General features: G+C 42.6%; 1 protein-coding gene across 1 annotated transcript in view; it reads left to right on the top strand.

Annotated features, from left to right (window-relative positions):
- Positions 1 to 18,552, top strand: part of WDFY2 (WD repeat and FYVE domain containing 2) — a 66,594-nt gene that overhangs the window by 18,788 nt on the left and 29,254 nt on the right. The window contains exons 2-6 of the mRNA XM_073583313.1: positions 860 to 927; positions 3,594 to 3,667; positions 13,393 to 13,447; positions 14,489 to 14,639; positions 16,760 to 16,872. Of these exons, the coding sequence (XP_073439414.1) occupies positions 860 to 927; positions 3,594 to 3,667; positions 13,393 to 13,447; positions 14,489 to 14,639; positions 16,760 to 16,872 (461 nt within the window). The remainder of the gene's footprint in view (positions 1 to 859; positions 928 to 3,593; positions 3,668 to 13,392; positions 13,448 to 14,488; positions 14,640 to 16,759; positions 16,873 to 18,552) is intronic.

Raw genomic sequence — 18,552 nt, 5'->3', positions numbered from 1 at the left:
GATTTTAGATGGGATAAGACAGAAACAAAATAACCGTATATCGCACTGTAAGTAAGTAAAAGAAATGGTGCATATAAATAACATTGGGGACTTATTAAACATTGTTTTTGATTAAAAAAAATGCATCATGGTATACACAAATTCGGGATGGTCCTAACCTCTAGTATTTAAAACCTTACTATGTGTTCTAGTGATTTCTGTGTGAACGAGGGCTGAGCAGGATCGGGTCCTAAACATGAAGACTAAATGCAGAAACTTAAAATGAACGGGAGTATAAGTTGGAATGCTTTTGAAATACTAGCATGTTCACAGTGGCTGTGCTCCTATTCCCATGCTGCATTTAGTGCAGGTAAGGGTGCGGCCTCCCTTTCTTTGAGCTGGACAGTTCATTTACGTAGCTTACCATTTGCTGTGTATCCAAGTTTGGGACCCAGGCCTGCTCAGCCCTTATTCACACAGGAACCCGTATGACGAATGTTTGTGAAATTTTAACTCTAGAGGTTAGAACCATCCCGAATTTGGGTGCACCTTGACATTAGTGGGATGGATTTTAGGCTTTTTTTTTTTTTTAATTATTTTTTTATAAATCAAAAATGGTGTTTAAATGTTATTTATATGCCATATTGCTTTTACTTATATACTAAATAACCATATACTCCGCTGTAAAAGTCCAGCCTGGTATCTGTAGGGTCTGCCAGGGTCCCACAAATCGGACAAGGTCTGTACGTAGAGCAGCTGTGTGCAGGAAGTGGGAGTGATGGCCGTTATCCCACAATCGAGAATCTAGTTAGGCATTTGCCTATGAAATTCTGTTGGCGGAATAAATAGCTATAAACCTTTTTATTCCCAACTGTTTTAGGACCGTCCGTGTGTGGATGAAGCGGGACAGCGGTCAGTTCTGGCCCAGCATATATCATTCTATGCCAGGTAAGTCACCAATACTCTACAAGGGTCATTGTCTAAGATGGTAATACTTGTATCATGTCCACAGGATGGACGCCGGTCTCGCCTCCCAGACCTACATGTGTTCTAAGCACAGGGCCGTTAGGCGCTGCCTAGCTCTTTCCGCTTACTAATGTGCAGTAAATGCCATAAATATCCCATATAGGAATATCCCATTAAAGTTCATTGACAGTTCAATTACGAAATATAATCTAAGTTTCTATTTCTTACCAGTTCTTCCGTTTCATAACATTTCTCTTTCGACCATTCGTATTCCTAGGGTATCGTGGATCAGATGGTTCAAACTGAATTTATGTATTTCTAGAAAGACTCAATGATTCTGAGACTCAATAATGTTTCAGTAGATAATAGTTACAATAACAGATCCAGTACCACGAGGAAGAATGTCAGCAGAGTAACTAAAGAAAGCAAAAAAAAAAAGTTTCTTGCCTTATAGTCTCCTCACTTTTGTAGCTGTGTTTTTTTTTTTTTTTTTTTTCAGCAAATTACAACTCGTCTCGTGACTTGGTTCCTTTATTGGGCAATACAATTCCAGAGGTTAAGAACTTTCAGTATTATAAATAGTTTAACTGTGTTTTTAAAAGAGCATTTGAGACTAAACTTTCCTTTGCGAGTGCATGAGGAAAAATAAGATTTCTGGCCAATATATGACTTGTATCCTGCATTTTTAACCAGTTTTTCCCTATGCAAGTTCTCTCTCTTGATTTGCAACTGACTTTGAACTGGTGACTACTTGCTATGTGTCCTGTTCACATCACAACATACAGAGAAGGATTGCTGCTCTTCATTCTTTAATTAGAACTCGGCAGCATGGAGGAAACTATACTGCATCACTGAGCAGGGTAGATGTGAATTCAGTTCAGGAGTAAGCTTAAAAGACTTGTTAGACAGCTCAGTCAGAACGCTTTACCTGTGTCTTCCTGCCCGTTTTTTAACTTTGCTCCTAATTCCTTCTTTTTTCCCCCTTCCCTCCTGAAAGAGTATAACAGGAAGTGTTACCTGAGAAGTGTTCTCTTTTTCAATTCGCTTGCTTCAAGGAAGAACAGCTAGGGAATCCCGCAAATATGGTATTCCCCCGCTGTTTCCAGGTTGTCACTTTACTGTATTAGTTAAAGGTTACACCCTCACACCTCCCCTTGGAGAGCTCATATGGGGACTGTTCATGGGATTTGACTGTCTTTAGAAAATTATGGTATCCCCAACTTTTAGTATGACTTTGTTGCTGGAGGTCCCAGGCGGGAGATATGCCATATTTCCTACCTTGGTTTTTAGCTTTTCATAGATGGGGCAACATGGGATATGCAGCATATTCTTAACGCTCTGTCCGATATTAATTTGGGACTGATCGGCAGGTCATATAGTGATGTATGTAGGTGCCCTACAATTGTCACGACGCCAAAAATTTGTCTCCTATAGCTATAGGACCTATGCCTGTTACAAAAAAGTTTAGCCTGCACAAAATTTTGTCCAACTAAAAAATGGATAGCGCTGGATCGTTTAGTTATACATTTCTTAATGGATTCGGTTTTTTTAGCAATGCACATGCCCAGAATACTAGAGATCTTCAAAAACACGACTGGTAAAATAGTAAAAAATGGATCTGTTAAAAACAGATGTAAAACAGAATTCAAAGAATCTATTTTTAAATGGATCGTTTTTGTTTTTTTTTCTTTGTTTTTTTTTCCTCAATCTGCCCAGAAAGCATAAAAAGTAAACATACTAGGAGCAGGGAAGGGGATCAGCGGTACCTCATAGAAAGAAAGTAAAGCTGGCAACCTTGAGTAGGTAGAGCAGGGGGAAAAAGCAGGAGGGGACAGATATATATATCCTTTCGTTTGGGTTTTAACCTGCCATTGGGCTCCATTATCTGTCCATTTTGCATGCCTGCGAGAACATCTCGGCATACAGATTACATACTGATGCTTACATGCACAAAATATGCGGCCACACCTTGACAACGGATGACATACGGATCACTGTTCAGGGAAATTTTCTGCGAATTACGACCGTACAATATGGTCCATATTTTTACACGTTAAGTGTGACTCCAGCCTAAGACTTGGTCTTTGGGACTCGGCATGCACTATAAAGGAATGATCTTTATTCAGTCCATCCACATGGAAACAGATAATTTAAGACCTCCAATGTTTAGAACATACCCAGCCTTTGTCGAGAAATATACAGATATTTTGTTTAAGGCCGGGATCACACTACCGTGTGTGATGTGTCTCGCATCAACACCCGGCAAAGAAATACCTGTAGCCGCTGCTCCGGTCCTGAGTGCCGCCGGGTGTTGATGCGAGAGACTCACGTGAGATTCTTGCATTACACACAGTAGTGTGATCCCGGCCTTATAGTTCAACTCGCTAATCCGGAATCCTGTCTGGGAGCCTCTGTACCCATCCCCAAAATACAGTGGGGAAATCGGGAGCCCTCCATGAACGTTACACATAGAAGGTGGTCTTGACTCCCGCTGTGGAGGGCTCGCCTGCTCATGGATTAAATGGATCGCCTTCTACAGTAAGGGAGACAGATCTGTATGTTTTGGTGATGGATGACCTCTAAATGTTTAGATTCTGGCTCCCGGTATGGGATTGTTGCTAACCCCAGTACGTGTCCATATCTTACAGCTCCGTGTTCCTGCATGTCTTTTAACCCGGAAACCCGGAGGCTGTCTGTTGGGCTAGACAATGGCACAATCTCAGTAAGTATGCTGTAATATGCCCCCTCCATATAAAGTACAGTCTTGGTTTAAAGGATTTGTTTTATATAATCCAAGTCTTTGTTATAATTGTTTTCAGCTTATTTAAATGTGTCCTAATTATTCCCAAGTTCTCTTTTTGATGTAAGTGAAAGGCTCCCATTTCCTTCAACAAGCTGGAAGCCTGCACTGATACGCTGCTTACACCGGGGCATGTGTATTGGGGGAGGGTGGTCAAGATGCGGGACCTTCATCAGTCGCAGTGGCTCTCGCCTGTATTCACAGTGATTAGAGAGTAACTAAACTTTATACATTTTTTTCCAGCGTTATGAAACTTGCAAATCACTCATTAGGGAGTTCATCTTCAGTCCTGTGGGGGGGGGGAATTGCATGTAAGCTGCCAATCAGTGGTGTGGGCGAGGTTATACAGAGCTCATGAATATGCAGGACTGTATGGCACAAGACATCTAGTCCTCTAGTGGTCTCCTGCTGATTAAAACAGTGATTGTATCAAAACTACAGCAAGCAGCTCAGTAAGTGGCACATGACCGGAATCGGGGTCTGTCGCTACGTTTTATTGCTCTCAGCTTAGATGGCAAAATCCTGGTAACAAATTCAGTTTATTTTCCATCCACTGACAACAAGCAGATATCTTAGAAGCCATTGAAAGAATGAGAACTAGATAGAGAGTTGTATATCGCTTTTCTGTATAGTGATTACATATTACTAGGAAAGCCCATTTACCTCTGGTATCTGCTCAATTTACTGTAATTATTTTTGAGTATTTGTATTATAGAGTTTTGCAGACTAGGGGGTGCATAGGATTATTTTTTTTTTCCTATACGGGCCACATTGTTGGCCTGAACTGTTTCAAGGACTCGATACGCTTTTTTTTTTTTTTTGAGTAGATTGTATTCTGTGAATAGGTTCAATTGTAACAAACGAGATACTGTGACTCGTAGGGCTCGGTCACCCCTTCCAGCACCCAATGGTCCTATTAGTGGACACAAAAGGCTGCAGGCCCAGTGCTTTTGTATTAGGCCACCTAATGTATCTACCGTGTATTGTGTCTTCATGCCTCATGTAAAGATACAGGCAGTGTTGTCAGCGTACGCTGACCCTATCGTCCACACGTTCTACTTGTGCGCGGTATTCCGATAGCCACACGCTGCAATGTTAGCGGGGCTTCACCCCTTCATTGTGACCTGGAAGACAGTAAGCCCTTTTGCATCTCCAAGGCAAAGTGGACTAAAAATCTAAGCCTTAATCAAAATTCCTTAATGCCAGGAATAATATTTTAACCCCTTAACAACTTCTGTCGTACATGTATAGCGAATGTGTGCACTAACTGTTTGGAGCAGAGGAAGGGCTCACCCCATACACTGTTGGTGCCAGCTGTCTTATGTAACCACTGTTCATGTTCTATGGTTGGAGCTCGGAATAAACCACTTGCCCCATTTTTTTTTTTTTTTTTTTTTTTTTTTTTAATTCTGCGGTTATCAAGATCATAAAAAAAACAACAGATTGCTCATGGATGACAAGTGATAAAAGAATTGTTCCACTTTTATGGATGAAGTTCGGACCAAATTTTTATTTATTTTTTTTATACGCTCGTGTAGACACAAAATAGAAAAAAATGCCGAGCACCACCAAAAGTACCAAACAGCCAAGGCTGTCTGTGAAGCAGGAATACCGCAGGCATAAAACCTTTTTTCCTTCAGGTGCACATCAAAGCCAAATGGATGATCCAAATAAAGAAAAAAAGTAGCACTCACCGGAATAAAGTCCAAATTTTATTAGTCAAAAGATGTTAAAACATCCTAGGCAGGTGGGGGGCTGAGGAGTGTGTAGACACTGCAACAGAAGAAGAACTGCAACAGAGCCCCTAACTATGATACACAGTGTATGGCACTGATCTCCTCATGCAGTGCCATAGATACCTGTCTGAATTTTTCATTTATTATATTTTTTTTATTTTCATCTTATTTCCCTTGTAACTGTGGCTGATATTATACCCAGCAGCTCCTGCTCCCTCCCTATATCACAGTGATCACTGAGTATGGAGGAGGAGGCACTGTCAGTGCTTCCTATTACTGCAGATAATGTTTCTTTAGCGCTGTGTATACAGTGATGGTGTGAAGACAAAGACAATAATAAACCACCTCTGCCTTCTCTATGGGGTATCCAGCTGTCTGACAGCTGATCTGTGTAGTTGTGGAAGCACAGACCTTGTGTAGCCACGGTCCTTTGCAGTGAGTGTTTAGAACATCACTGAAGAGTAGGACCGCCAGGACCTTTAAAGTCAATGGGTGGCCCTGACGTTTAGTGTAACTGCCTTTTCTACATCAGCAAGGGGGAGGAAGAAAGAACAACTTCCTAACAACAAAACAGGTCAATAAATAAAATTGCTTTATTTAGGATACAGGGCAAGGAACAATACCATTAAAAATTTGTATAAGTTGGTGACTTGTCATGAAAAAAGATACCAAAAGTCCTAACATGTCGATCAAATATAACCCAAATGGAAAGGACAAAAAGAAAAAAATCACACAAATGTTATATCAACCACACAGAATATAAAGTGGGAACATAGCCCACTCAGTGTAGCGGTAATACCATCATGATATATAACCCAGAGTCGTGACATACAATAATAGCGTGGGAATCCCACCGAATATGGCCATAATGCCATTAAAATGGATTACATAGAGTCATGACACAAAAAATATATCTGTCCTATATTACCAGGTAAAGTGTCCGTGCAGAGCGGCAAGTAAAGGACCAGGTACCCGCCCCGACGCGCGTTTCGGGAACCTTCGTCAGGGGGCGCCCCAATTTTATTTATTGACCTGTTTTGTTGTTAGGAAGTTTTTCTTTCTTCCTCCCCCTTGCATATATTTATTTGACAAATGGTCTCTACTCAGTCCATAACACCATGTACTTTTTGGGGTTGTCATTAATCTCTTTATTGGCAGCATTCAGTATATGGTATACCCCATTACACTAGTTATGTTGGTGTGTGCTATTCTTTTCTCTTTTCTACATCAGTCCAGGTGTGACACAACTCGCCAATCACTAAAAGGAGGGGGCATTCGCATATAGTTAATCTCTGAGAATGAAGACTCAATCCTAGATTTTGTATTGTTTGTTTTCAGCTTCCGTAAGGAGCAATGCTCAGGTGAACGCTTCTAACACTGTCTTTTAGTGATCAGCAGGGACCTAAACACGTGAACCTCCACAAATTAAATCTTCTGTGATGCTTTATGTGCCATGTCTGTTTTTTACAGGCTGAGCTCGCCAACAGATTCTCAGTTTACTCATACTGCAGTCAGCGACGAATGGTGCAACACAAAGGCTATTGAAAACAAGCTGTGCCAAATTAGTCATGAAACCCAATTATTTGCTAAGTAAACTACAGGCATTGTCAGGTTGACGCCGTTATTTTGATTAAAATGACACCTGGGGTGACGAAATCCTTCTTGTGGTTCTTGTGTAATCAGTGATAGAAGTTTGCAGTTAATGATATGCCTGTTGTCAGGGCAGGACTGTAGGCAGAGTCTCATCTTCCTGCTCTAAGCCAGAGAAACCAAAGAAAGACCTGCCCTCAGGATGCCCCGAAGCACAGACATGTTCCTCATCACAGAGACAGACTGTTTGTGCTTCGGGGTGGCCTGTGGGCTGGTCTTTCCTTGGTTTCTCTGGCTTACAGGAGGAAGATTAGACTCTGCCTACAGTCCTGACCTGGACAACGGGCATAAGGCCTGTTTCACACTTCCGTTTTTTCAAATCCGTCAAAATCCGTTGGTTTCCGTAAAAAAACGGATCCGCCATTTTTTTGCAGGATCCGTTTTTTTTGTCCCATAGACTTCCATTAGTGGTTACCGCGGATCCGTCAAAAAAAACGGATCCGTTTTTTTAAAAACGGATCCGTTTGCATCAGTTTCCGTCAAAAAAACGGAAACGGATCCGTTTGGCGGACACAAAAACGGAAGTGTGAAACAGGCCTAACAGTAACTGCAAACTTCTAACATGGATTGCAGAAGAAACCAGATTACAGAAGAACCACAAGACTGATTTCTTCACCCCAAGTATCATTTTAATCAACATAACTGCGCCGACCCGTCACTGTCTGTAGTTTACTTGGCAAAATCCTGCTGGCAGGTTCCCTTTAACTAAGAAAAAATTACCCGCAAAAGGTGGACAGTCGCTTTTTAAGGCTGATCAGTCTTTATCTTAGAAATGCGGGGGATCCAGCGCCATATTATTGGCCACATTTGTTCAGTGACAGTTTACTGTTACATAAAGGGCAAAGTCTCCTCTGTTACATTTCACTGCGATGTGTCGGCTTCCACTTGACCTAGAAACAACGATCTCATTACACAGTGTAACTCGAGGCCCTTGCACCGCAGAGTTCATCTCCACAATGCTGCATTTGTTCCCACTCGGACTTGTATTCTTGACATGAGCAGTTTTCCAATGGAGAAGGGTATGGATAATTAAAGGGACAGTCAACATTTATTCTTTTACAAGATTTCGCCTCCCTTACATGATTTTGTGTACTGTAGATAAGGGGACATCCCTCATACAGATCTATCACTGTAACATTATTTAGGAAGCATATGGTCATTTTTTTTAGGGGGGGGGCAGTGGCAGAGAACTTGGAGCTTTTTCAGGATTGTCCGCTCTTGTAATGGCAGCCATTCTAATTGTAGATATGTCAGACGTGCTGTTATCCATTGTGTAAATCAAGTTTAACATATTTCACAACATAAACCAAGAACAGAAGGGGCACATTCTTGTACAACGTACATCGACCGCTATAGGCAGGTACAGTAGATCATTACATCACTTTCTATGCACTAGAAACAAGTGTTCCTCAGCTTGCTCCCCATGTGAAGGTCATCCGTGTACTCAAGACATTAAATATTAATTGGAGTCAGTCCGCTGTAAATAACTGATCAAACCAAACACAGGCACCAAGTGCCCCCTTGGCCAAGCCATTCGGTGCACCTTCCTTACCACCTACTTGTTTCCTATCTGTCTCCTCCTTGCTCTTCTTTCATTGACACACCTGGCCTTACTGGAGCCCTGTGAGGACGGAGAGAGGTGTGAAGGCGTAGTGAATTACTTGGTCACACCCAGGGTGCACCGAGCACCCAAGAGGCGCCCTTTAACTGTAATACTCTGTAGCATATAATCAAGTCGGTCATAGACTATGATTGAAGGGGTTTATATGAGGATAGACTCTTTACAATAGAACCTGAATTGGTAGTCAACTGATCTCCAGGGGCCTGAGATCGGCTATTAGCTGGACGATGTCTCTACCCCTACATCTCCATCTTTAGCAGCAAATAAGACTCATCCTGTAACTCTAGGCTCGTCCTCATGAGAGCAGTTCTTACTTGGGGGATCTCTGCTCTGGTTCAGAGAGGGTCCTGAAGAGACACTGCCTTTAAGGGAATCAGCAGTAGGAGCATGACGTAGGTGGGTGCAGAAACCAGATTTGTGCAAAGTATCACTTGGTTTACTGGGTGCAGCAGTATTGATTAGAATCACTTTTCGAAGCTCTGAATGCTGATCCCTGTGTAATCCCGCACACACCGCTGATTGGCAGTGTTCATATTTTTTATTTATTTTTTTACAGCTGCTAATTAGTGGTGAGTGTCAAGTTGGACCAGGAGGTACAAGACGCCTAATCTTCTTGTGATAATCACCTGCTGATAAAACTCTGATTTTACTGAAACAAAAGCAGCCCAGTAAACAACACATCATTGGAATCTAGGTCTCTGCCCTTACATCATGCTGCTCTTGGATGGGGGTAGCAAAAACCTGCTGACACTCCCTTTAATGAGATGGAACATTTTCATCGTAGTTGGAAAAAAACAAAGCGCTCTAGTCTTCATTGTGAGATTGCTGCGGATTTCCAGCGAAATCGGCCTCCTAAATAAACATGCCTAATCAATTTACTGTAATATATACAGGGGTGTTTTGTTATACAGTCCTATGTGAACAAACCTTATGTCTTCTAAACGGTTATAGATTGGGGATGATTTTGCTGGAAGAAATGAAACCTAAAAAAACAAACAAAAACAAAACAACCAGTACCTGGTGTATTCTGCCGTGCAATTGACAATCTGTAGGTGGCAGCTATAAAGAACGTGGTGAATAAGGCTACTTTCACACATCCGTCTTTTGTAATACGGCACGATGCGGAGAAAATTGTAAAAACCGGATCCGGAAATGGATCCGTTTTTTTTTTTTCACATAGCATGTAATGATCGGCGCATCGTGCCGGATGGCCATGCAGCTCCTCCGGTTTTTGCCGGATACGGCAAACATGCGCCGTCCGGCGTCTGCAAAAAACGTTCCCTGATACGTTTTCTTGCAGCGCTGCAACGGCTTTTTAAAGAGCGCATGCCCAGACACTGTGATTTTTAACCCCACAAGTGCTCGGCGAATGCAAAATATTCTCTCTCTCGTCCCCCGGTTCAGCATACCTTTCTACGGCTGGCTTCTTTAAATCCGGCCAAAGCCGTATCAGGCGACGCATGTACAGTTGTGGCCAAAAGTATTGACACCCCTGCAATTCTGTCAGATAATACTCAGTTTCTTCCTGAAAATGATTGCAAACACAAATTCTTTGGTATTATCTTTTAATTTGTCTTAAATGAAAAAACACAAAGAATTGTCCTAAAGCCAAATTGGATATAATTCCACACCAAACATAAAAAAGAGGGTGGACAAAAGTATTGGCACTGTTCGAAAAATCATGTGATGCTTCTCTAATTTGTGTAATTAACAGCACCTGTAACTTACCTGTGGCACCTAACAGGTGTTGGCAATAACTAAATCACACTTGCAGCCAGTTGACATGGATTAAAGTTGACGCAACCTCTGTCCTGTGTCCTTGTGTGTACCACATTGAGCATGGAGAAAAGAAAGAAGACCAAAGAACTGTCTGAGGACTTGAGAAACCAAATTGTGAGGAAGCATGAGCAATCTCAAGGCTACAAGTCCATCTCCAAAGACCAGAATGTTCCTGTGTCTACTGTTGAGCTTATTTTCTCGTTCACCTTTGATGTCCGATGAACTCCCTCTGCTGGTGAAAGGAGGTGGTGAAATTGATTTGGATGGGAGAAACCTGTCATCTGAACAGGTGGATTGCGATTGGACATCCGGAATCTGAGTGGATATAAGGCTGCCCCCAGTTCAGTTCCTGTCTTCTGAAAGCTAAGTTTTGCTCTGTTATTGTTCCATGAGATTTTGTCTGATTTGCTGAGATTTGTGTTCAGCTAGCCCCGGCTGGGGCTTTGCTGAATTTCCATTTTGTCCCTGATTGGTTAAATCTCTTTTGCTCTGTCTTCAGAATATATCGGAGTGCTGATATAGGGATTTTGAAGTCTAGTGACTTCAGGGCCGTTTTTCTTATCAGACGTGTTGGGACATTTTTGGTAGGATTTTTGCGGATTGCAGCTAGCATCTTTTCTGTCCTTTCCTATCTAGTTAGTTGGGCCCCATCGTTTGCTCTGCCTGTCTTTCTGTCTGTGTTTTCATCTGTTTTCACCGACAATACATGTTGGGGGCTGTCTATCGCTTTGGGGTCTGCTCTGGGGCAGTTTAGATGTCCCCTTTCTTTCTTTAGGCTTATTTAGTTCTCCGGCTGTGACGAGGTGTCTAGGATCACCGTAGGAACACTCCACGGCTACTGTTAGTTGTGTGAATAGGATCAGGGGTCTGCAATCCGTTAGCTACCAACCTCTCTGGTTTTCTTGACTTAGCTGGCATTTTTGTTTTTTCCTCCTCCGGTGACTCATTCATAACAGTTTACCGTGCGCAGTGTCATCAAGAAGTTTAAAGCCCATGGCACTGTGGCCAAACTCCCTAGATGTGGACGGAAAAAAAAAATTGACAAGAGATTTCAACGCAAGATTGTGCGGATGTTGGATAAAGAACCTCGACTAACATCCAAACTAGTTCAAGCTGCCCTGCAGTCCGAGGGTACAACAGTGTCAACCTGTACTATCCGTCGGCGTCTGAATGAAAAGGGACTGTATGGTAGGAGACCCAGGAAGACCTCACTTCTTACCCCGAGACATAAAAAAGCCAGGCTGGAGTTTGCCAAAACTTACCTGAAAAAGCCTAAAACGTTTTGGAAGAATGTTCTCTGGTCAGATGAGACAAAAGTAGAGCTTTTTGGGCAAAGGCATCAACATAGAGTTTACAGGAGAAAAAAAGAGGCATTCAAAGAAAAGAACACGGTCCCTACAGTCAAACATGGCGGAGATTCCCTGATGTTTTGAGGTTGCTTTGTTGCCTCTGGCACTGGACTGCTTGACCGTGTGCATGGCATTATGAAGTCTGAAGACTACCAACAAATTTCTGCATGATAATGTAGGGCCCAGTGTGAGAAAGCTGGGTCTCCCTCAGAGGTCATGGGTCTTCCAGCAGGACAATGACCCAAAACACACTTTAAAAAGCACTAGAAAATGGTTTGAGAGAAAGCACTGGAGACTTCTAAGGTGGCCAGCAATGAGTCCAGACCTGAATCCCATAGAACACCTGTGGAGAGATCTAAAAATGGCAGTTTGGAGAAGGCACCCTTCAAATATCAGGGACCTGGAGCAGTTTGCCAAAGAAGAATGGTCTAAAATTCCAGCAGAGCATTGTAAGAAACTCATTGATGGTTACCGGAAGCAGTTGGTCGCAGTTATTTTGGCTAAAGGTTGTGCAACCAAATATTAGGCTGAGGGTGCCAATACTTTTGTCTGACCCATTTTTGGTGTTTTGTGTGAAATGATCAATTTTTTGCTTCATTGCTTCATTCTCTTTTGTGTTTTTTCATTTAAGACAAATTAAATGAAGATAATAATACCAAAGAATTTGTGTTTGCAATCATTTTCAGGAAGAAACTGAGTATTATCTGACAGAATTGCAGGGGTGTCAATACTTTTGGCCACAACTATAAATCCGGTGTCAGCGCTGCAGCCCGGATCCGACAGTACGGCTTTTCACCGCACGGCGCCGGACACAAAACACCGGATGTGTGAAAGTAGCCTAATCAAGGCTTACAGTGTCAGTGATTGTGATAATGGTGGCGCAGACAGCTAGTGTGTGGCCAGCGCTCAGTTACCACCTTTCCATTCTGCATGCAATTAATGGCTGAACAGAAATAAGACCCTGTCTCCTACGTTCAAGATAGGGTTTAGTATGAGGAAGACTGATTAGTATAGAGTTGCAGTAGTCCAGATGAGCATAAAATAAGAGACGCTTAGCATTTATTTGCGCAGTCAAAGGTAAGGAAAGGTTTGATTTTAGGGATGTTTTGAGAAGGATCTGAGTCAAATATAACCTTACCTTGGGAGTTGAGGTAGAATAATCCATGGTAATGGCTATATCCAGTAGAGGGCGGAAACGCAAGAAGTTCAGTTTTGGAAAGATTCTGCTTTAGAAAGAAGAGATAATGTTAGAAGAAGCGGAAAGACAGTCACTGGTAGAAATCAATATGTACAAAAATATTTCTTACTGTATTCCTTTTAATGCCTGGTTCATATGAGCATCATGACTTCAGATTTTCTTCTGCCTCTGTAATCAATTATAACCCATAGTACAGAAGGGGGATCACCGTCTAAGTGGTGAAAACAACTGCTGCAGTGAATTTGAAACGTAACTCTGTACAAAGTTGTGTTTTCCATGTAGATTTATGTAAATTATTTCTTACCTTTATTCAGGAATTTATTTTAGCTGAAGATTACAACAAAATGAACTCCACCAGAACGTACTCGGGTAAGAGAGCGTCAATATAATAGCCGCCAAAACTCATTGCAGTACCCAATGTTTTTTATAGAAATGGTTCTAGGACCAATTTTCCTTATTGGTACAATATTGTCAGTGAGACCTCCACAAATAAGAAACACATTTAGTCTCACTTTTTTAATCATTATGTTGTGGTGCATTTTCTGCAGCACAAATCGGACATGTTTCCATGGCTCTTATTTGCAGTGGAAAACTTTACAAAGTCTCTTCCACACGTAGCCGTAAATTCAGAGGCGCTGTAGAGCTGAAACGTACAGTCTGTCAATTCTTCTTGGACTTATTTTTTTGGTTCCCGAAAGATTTTACACCCTGCTGCAAAGATTGTGAAAACTCAGTAAAATCTGTAGCAAAAATGTCATTTAGTGTGGCTTTTGCCACTGTGGATTTTTGTGCAGTGGAAAAGTCTTGTGTGAGTGTATCCTTATCATTCTGAGGGCAGTTACCCTTCAATAGTTTTTCTAAAATAATGGCATAATTAGTCATTTTATTAGAATGACCTTCAGAAAAGCTCATCGCTCTCGGCAGCACACTGTCCTGTGTAAACAGGGTTCGCGCTGGTGTGAATGCCAGCCTATGTGCGCTCGGCTAAAGCTCATTCTGTGCGCATCATTAAGAGCCGCCTGATCGGCAATAGTTTAGAGCCCCTGGTTGGTTGGTGTAGAGAAACCTTTAAGGGTTTGTATAATAAAGGCACACAAAATATCTGAGCTTTCTACAAAGCAAAACTACCAATATGATTATCATTCAGATTAGATTCTGGTACTGAAAAAAGGCTGAGACAGTCTCACAAATTTGGTTTGAGCTCACATTGAAGTTTCCGTAAATCCCACCTCTCCAGAGAAAGCATGAAATTGTCATTCTTCACATACAAAAGGTCCTCGCTGCCTTTTTCCCTCAAATTTGATACTACTTGTCTAGCATTACTGATCTACTGATTTTATTATGATTGTGACTGTGTATGTGGAGCGCTGTACAGTACTGACTGTGACTAGTCGTATTATTGCCACCCAGCCCACCAGAGCAGAGTAACCATGGTCCTCTTCATTCTGGAGATGGAGTGGATGCTGAGCACCGGTCAGGACAAGCTCTTTACCTGGCACTGCTCAGAGACCGGGGAACGCCTGGGAAATTACCGCACGGCAGCCTGTGCTTCGTGCCTTCAGTATCCTTTCAGAGTCCAAGTACATAAAATTGTGACTTCCTTACGGTAAGTGCACAACCTCCTATCTTTCTTAATTCCTTCTTACATTCCAACTGCATCACAAAGTTTCATGTTTCCTGCCTGTCACCGTGGATTTAGGTCAAGTGGACCGACCACATGTGTCAAAAATCAAACAAACAAACAAAATCGAAACTGTGTTCCTACAGAACTATGCTCCACTATACATATTAGATCCAGGAATAAGCATGTTGTAGGAGGCAAGGGCTATACACCATCTTGGTTGGCATGGAGAATTGTTCCTGAAATTGACCAACTTGCCTTTATAGCTGTAACTAATCAACAACAGGAAAAGTAAACCGTAGAGTAAAAAAAGGCAAAGCAAATCAGAGCAGAGGAAAAAACAAGGAGTTGGAGTTTAGTACACCAGTGGGATGATATGAGGGGATTTACAACTGCCGGAATAAGCACCGATCAACAGGTATAGCAAGTCAATTATTATAGCGCCATTTATTCCATGGCGCTTTACATGTGAGGAGGGGTATACATAACAAAAAACAAGTACAATAATCTTGGGCAAAACGAGTCATCAACTGGTACAGGAGGAGAGGGGACCCTGCCCTTGAGGGCTCACAATCTATAAGGGTTACTTATTTTCTAAGTAAATATATTTCTAAAGGTGCTATTCATGTGAAACGCTCACCCCATGTCGGTAGCAACACATGCAATCCATGCAAAAGAAGTACACCATAGATGTCCATAAATTAAATTGTGTATAAAGAAATGGCAAAGGAAATAAGTACTGAACTTGGTTAACTGAAATTTATTTAATATTTAACCAATGCCAGCAGTATGTTTTGCAACAATAAGGTTTCAAAAGTCTTGACACTGCTCATTGATTTTTACCCATCATGAGATGTTTCTTCTGTGGCACCTTGGTAATGAGACCTTTTTATAAGCCATCAGTTGAACCAGCTGAAATTATTTGGCACTGGCAGGATTGCTTTCTAATTACTGATAGATTTCAGCTGGTATCATAATTTGCTGTGACTTTTGGCGCCTCTTTCTTCATGCGTTTTCCCTGTGTCATTTCTCATTATTACACATAATTTAATTTATCGGCCTCTATGGTTTGATTTCTTTGCCTGTATGGACTGAATGGGTTGTTACCGACATCTGGTGAGAATTTCATGTCAATAGCGTCTTTAGAAATATATTTACTTAGAATATTGTTGACATGTTCAATACTTATTTCACCTGCTGTATTCTGAGCAGCTGCTGTGGCGGCACAAGTTACCTGCTTACCACGGGAACCACTTCCTTTTGCCTACAGCTCAGTGACTCCAATTACAGAGGCTATAATTGAGCAGAGTCTTGTGCTCTGCCAAGATGATGAACAATGCGTCATTAACTATTCAGTGCTCTGTAAATAAGATGGCTTCACTGGCTTCATTTCATCTTTCTGTTACACAATAAAGTCTAGGGAGGTATAAAGAAATAGAATGCTTAAAGGGAATGTTTACCTTTCTGTATGGGAAATTTTGTAGATGTGGTTTTGGGTACTTGGAGAGATTCTTGTCCTAGCAGACTGTTTTCCTGCCTTTTCTGCAATACTTGCTTGTGGAGCTGCAGGTTCAGAGCTCGGTGGGAGTTCCCCCTTACATGCATGCGCTCCAAAATAGTTTTCTTTTTTTTTTTTTCCCCTTTCTCAAAGCTCATTTTTTGCTTATAGTTTAGAAGCTTCCTAAGTTTTTTAAATGGGAAAGACAGCCAAGATGCATGTCGGACATACAATTGGCCTAAGCCTCGTTCGGCTGGGCTGACACGGCTGTATAATGTCTACGATAGACTTTAGTGATTTGGTCTGTCTCATTATTATACTATCTACATCAATATCCACACACAAACAATCAGTGCAATGTTCCCTGATGACTCAATACAGGAGTTTGTTCTTGAAGGGCCACAAAAGCGAATAATCTTTGGGCTACGTGCCCAAACACTATTTTTCTACATTGTTTATGTGCACTGTGTACAGTTTTATTTTACACCTGCTAGTTCTCTTTTAAAGATTATCTTTAAGAACATTTTCTCGGCGTCTCTGATCCTTGACTGTGATGTAACAGATTTGACGTGGAGACGAGGCATGTGTTTGTCGGTGACCATTCAGGGCAGGTCACTATTCTAAAACTTGAACAAGACAATTGTAGCCTCATTACTACTTTTAAGGGACATACAGGTGAGTGATTATTGATTGAGTATTGCTCTGTTTCGGTGATGGAACCATTTACCAATTTCACAGGATCAATTAACGATTTGCAGTGCTAGGTTTACCTATGTTGTCTTAGCTGAGGGTTTATGCATGTTTTAATGGGGACAGGGAAATAAACTGCTGTGAGACCCCTCTGTAAGGGGCTTATTTCCTGCAGGAGTAAAAGATCTGGTATTATAAAATGGAACATGCTCAATTCTCCTTTTCCCTTTACAGACAGTAGTGAAAACTTCACGTTTTTAATTTTCATTGTCCGAATGGCTGCTCATACCCGATCATTGACCCTTCTCACCATGGCATCAGTCAAACGCTCATTTGTTTAATCACATCGACTGATCTAATTTTTTATGTGACTTCTCCCGATGAAAATATGGGGGTCAACTGTCGACAATATGCACACCAAGTGGGGACTAAGTGATTGACTAGATTAATGTCATTTACCCCCCCCCCCCCCCCCCGATAGAGTATGAAAAAGGACCTTTAAAACCAGCACTGATCAGCATAATGTATCAGTACTCCAACCTTAGTATGACCAAGAATCTGAGAGTAATAGTCACCACTGATCCAAAATCTGAGGAAAATAGTCACCGTTGATCTGAGCCCTAATAGTCACCGCTGATCTGAGCCCTAATAGTCACCACTGATCCAAAATCTGAGGAAAATAGTCACCGCTGATCTGAGATCTAAAAGTCACCGCTGAGCCAAGATCTGAGACCTAATAGTCACCGCTGATCGGAGCCCTAATGGTCACCGCTGATCGGAGCCCTAATAGTCACCGCTGATCGGAGCCCTAATAGTCACCGCTGATCGGAGCCCTAATAGTCACCGCTGATCGGAGCCCTAATGGTCACCGCTGATCTGAGCCCTAATGGTCACCGCTGATCGGAGCCCTAATGGTCACCGCTGATCGGAGCCCTAATGGTCACCGCTGATCGGAGCCCTAATAGTCACCGCTGATCGGAGCCCTAATAGTCACCGCTGATCGGAGCCCTAATAGTCACCGCTGATCGGAGCCCTAATAGTCACCGCTGATCGGAGCCCTAATAGTCACCGCTGATCAGAGCCCTAATGGTCACCGCTGAGCCAAGATCGGAGCCCTAATGGTCACCGCTGATCGGAGCCCTAATGGTCACCGCTGATCGGAGCCCTAATGGTCACCGCTGATCGGAGCCCTAATGGTCACCGCTGATCGGAGCCCTAATGGTCACCGCTGATCGGAGCCCTAATGGTCACCGCTGATCGGAGCCCTAATGGTCACCGCTGATCGGAGCCCTAATGGTCACCGCTGATCGGAGCCCTAATGGTCACCGCTGATCGGAGCCCTAATGGTCACCGCTGATCGGAGCCCTAATGGTCACCGCTGATCGGAGCCCTAATGGTCACCGCTGATCGGAGCCCTAATGGTCACCGCTGATCGGAGCCCTAATGGTCACCGCTGATCGGAGCCCTAATGGTCACCGCTGATCGGAGCCCTAATGGTCACCGCTGATCGGAGCCCTAATGGTCACCGCTGATCGGAGCCCTAATGGTCACCGCTGATCGGAGCCCTAATGGTCACCGCTGATCGGAGCCCTAATGGTCACCGCTGATCGGAGCCCTAATGGTCACCGCTGATCGGAGCCCTAATGGTCACCGCTGATCGGAGCC

The sequence above is a fragment of the Dendrobates tinctorius genome, unplaced genomic scaffold (assembly GCF_039654945.1).
Source record: "Dendrobates tinctorius isolate UK_male_01 unplaced genomic scaffold, ASM3965494v1 ptg000075l, whole genome shotgun sequence".
NCBI lineage: Eukaryota > Metazoa > Chordata > Amphibia > Anura > Dendrobatidae > Dendrobates > Dendrobates tinctorius.
The sequence above is the reverse complement of the archived record's forward strand: the minus strand, read 5'-3'. Positions and strand labels throughout refer to the sequence as shown.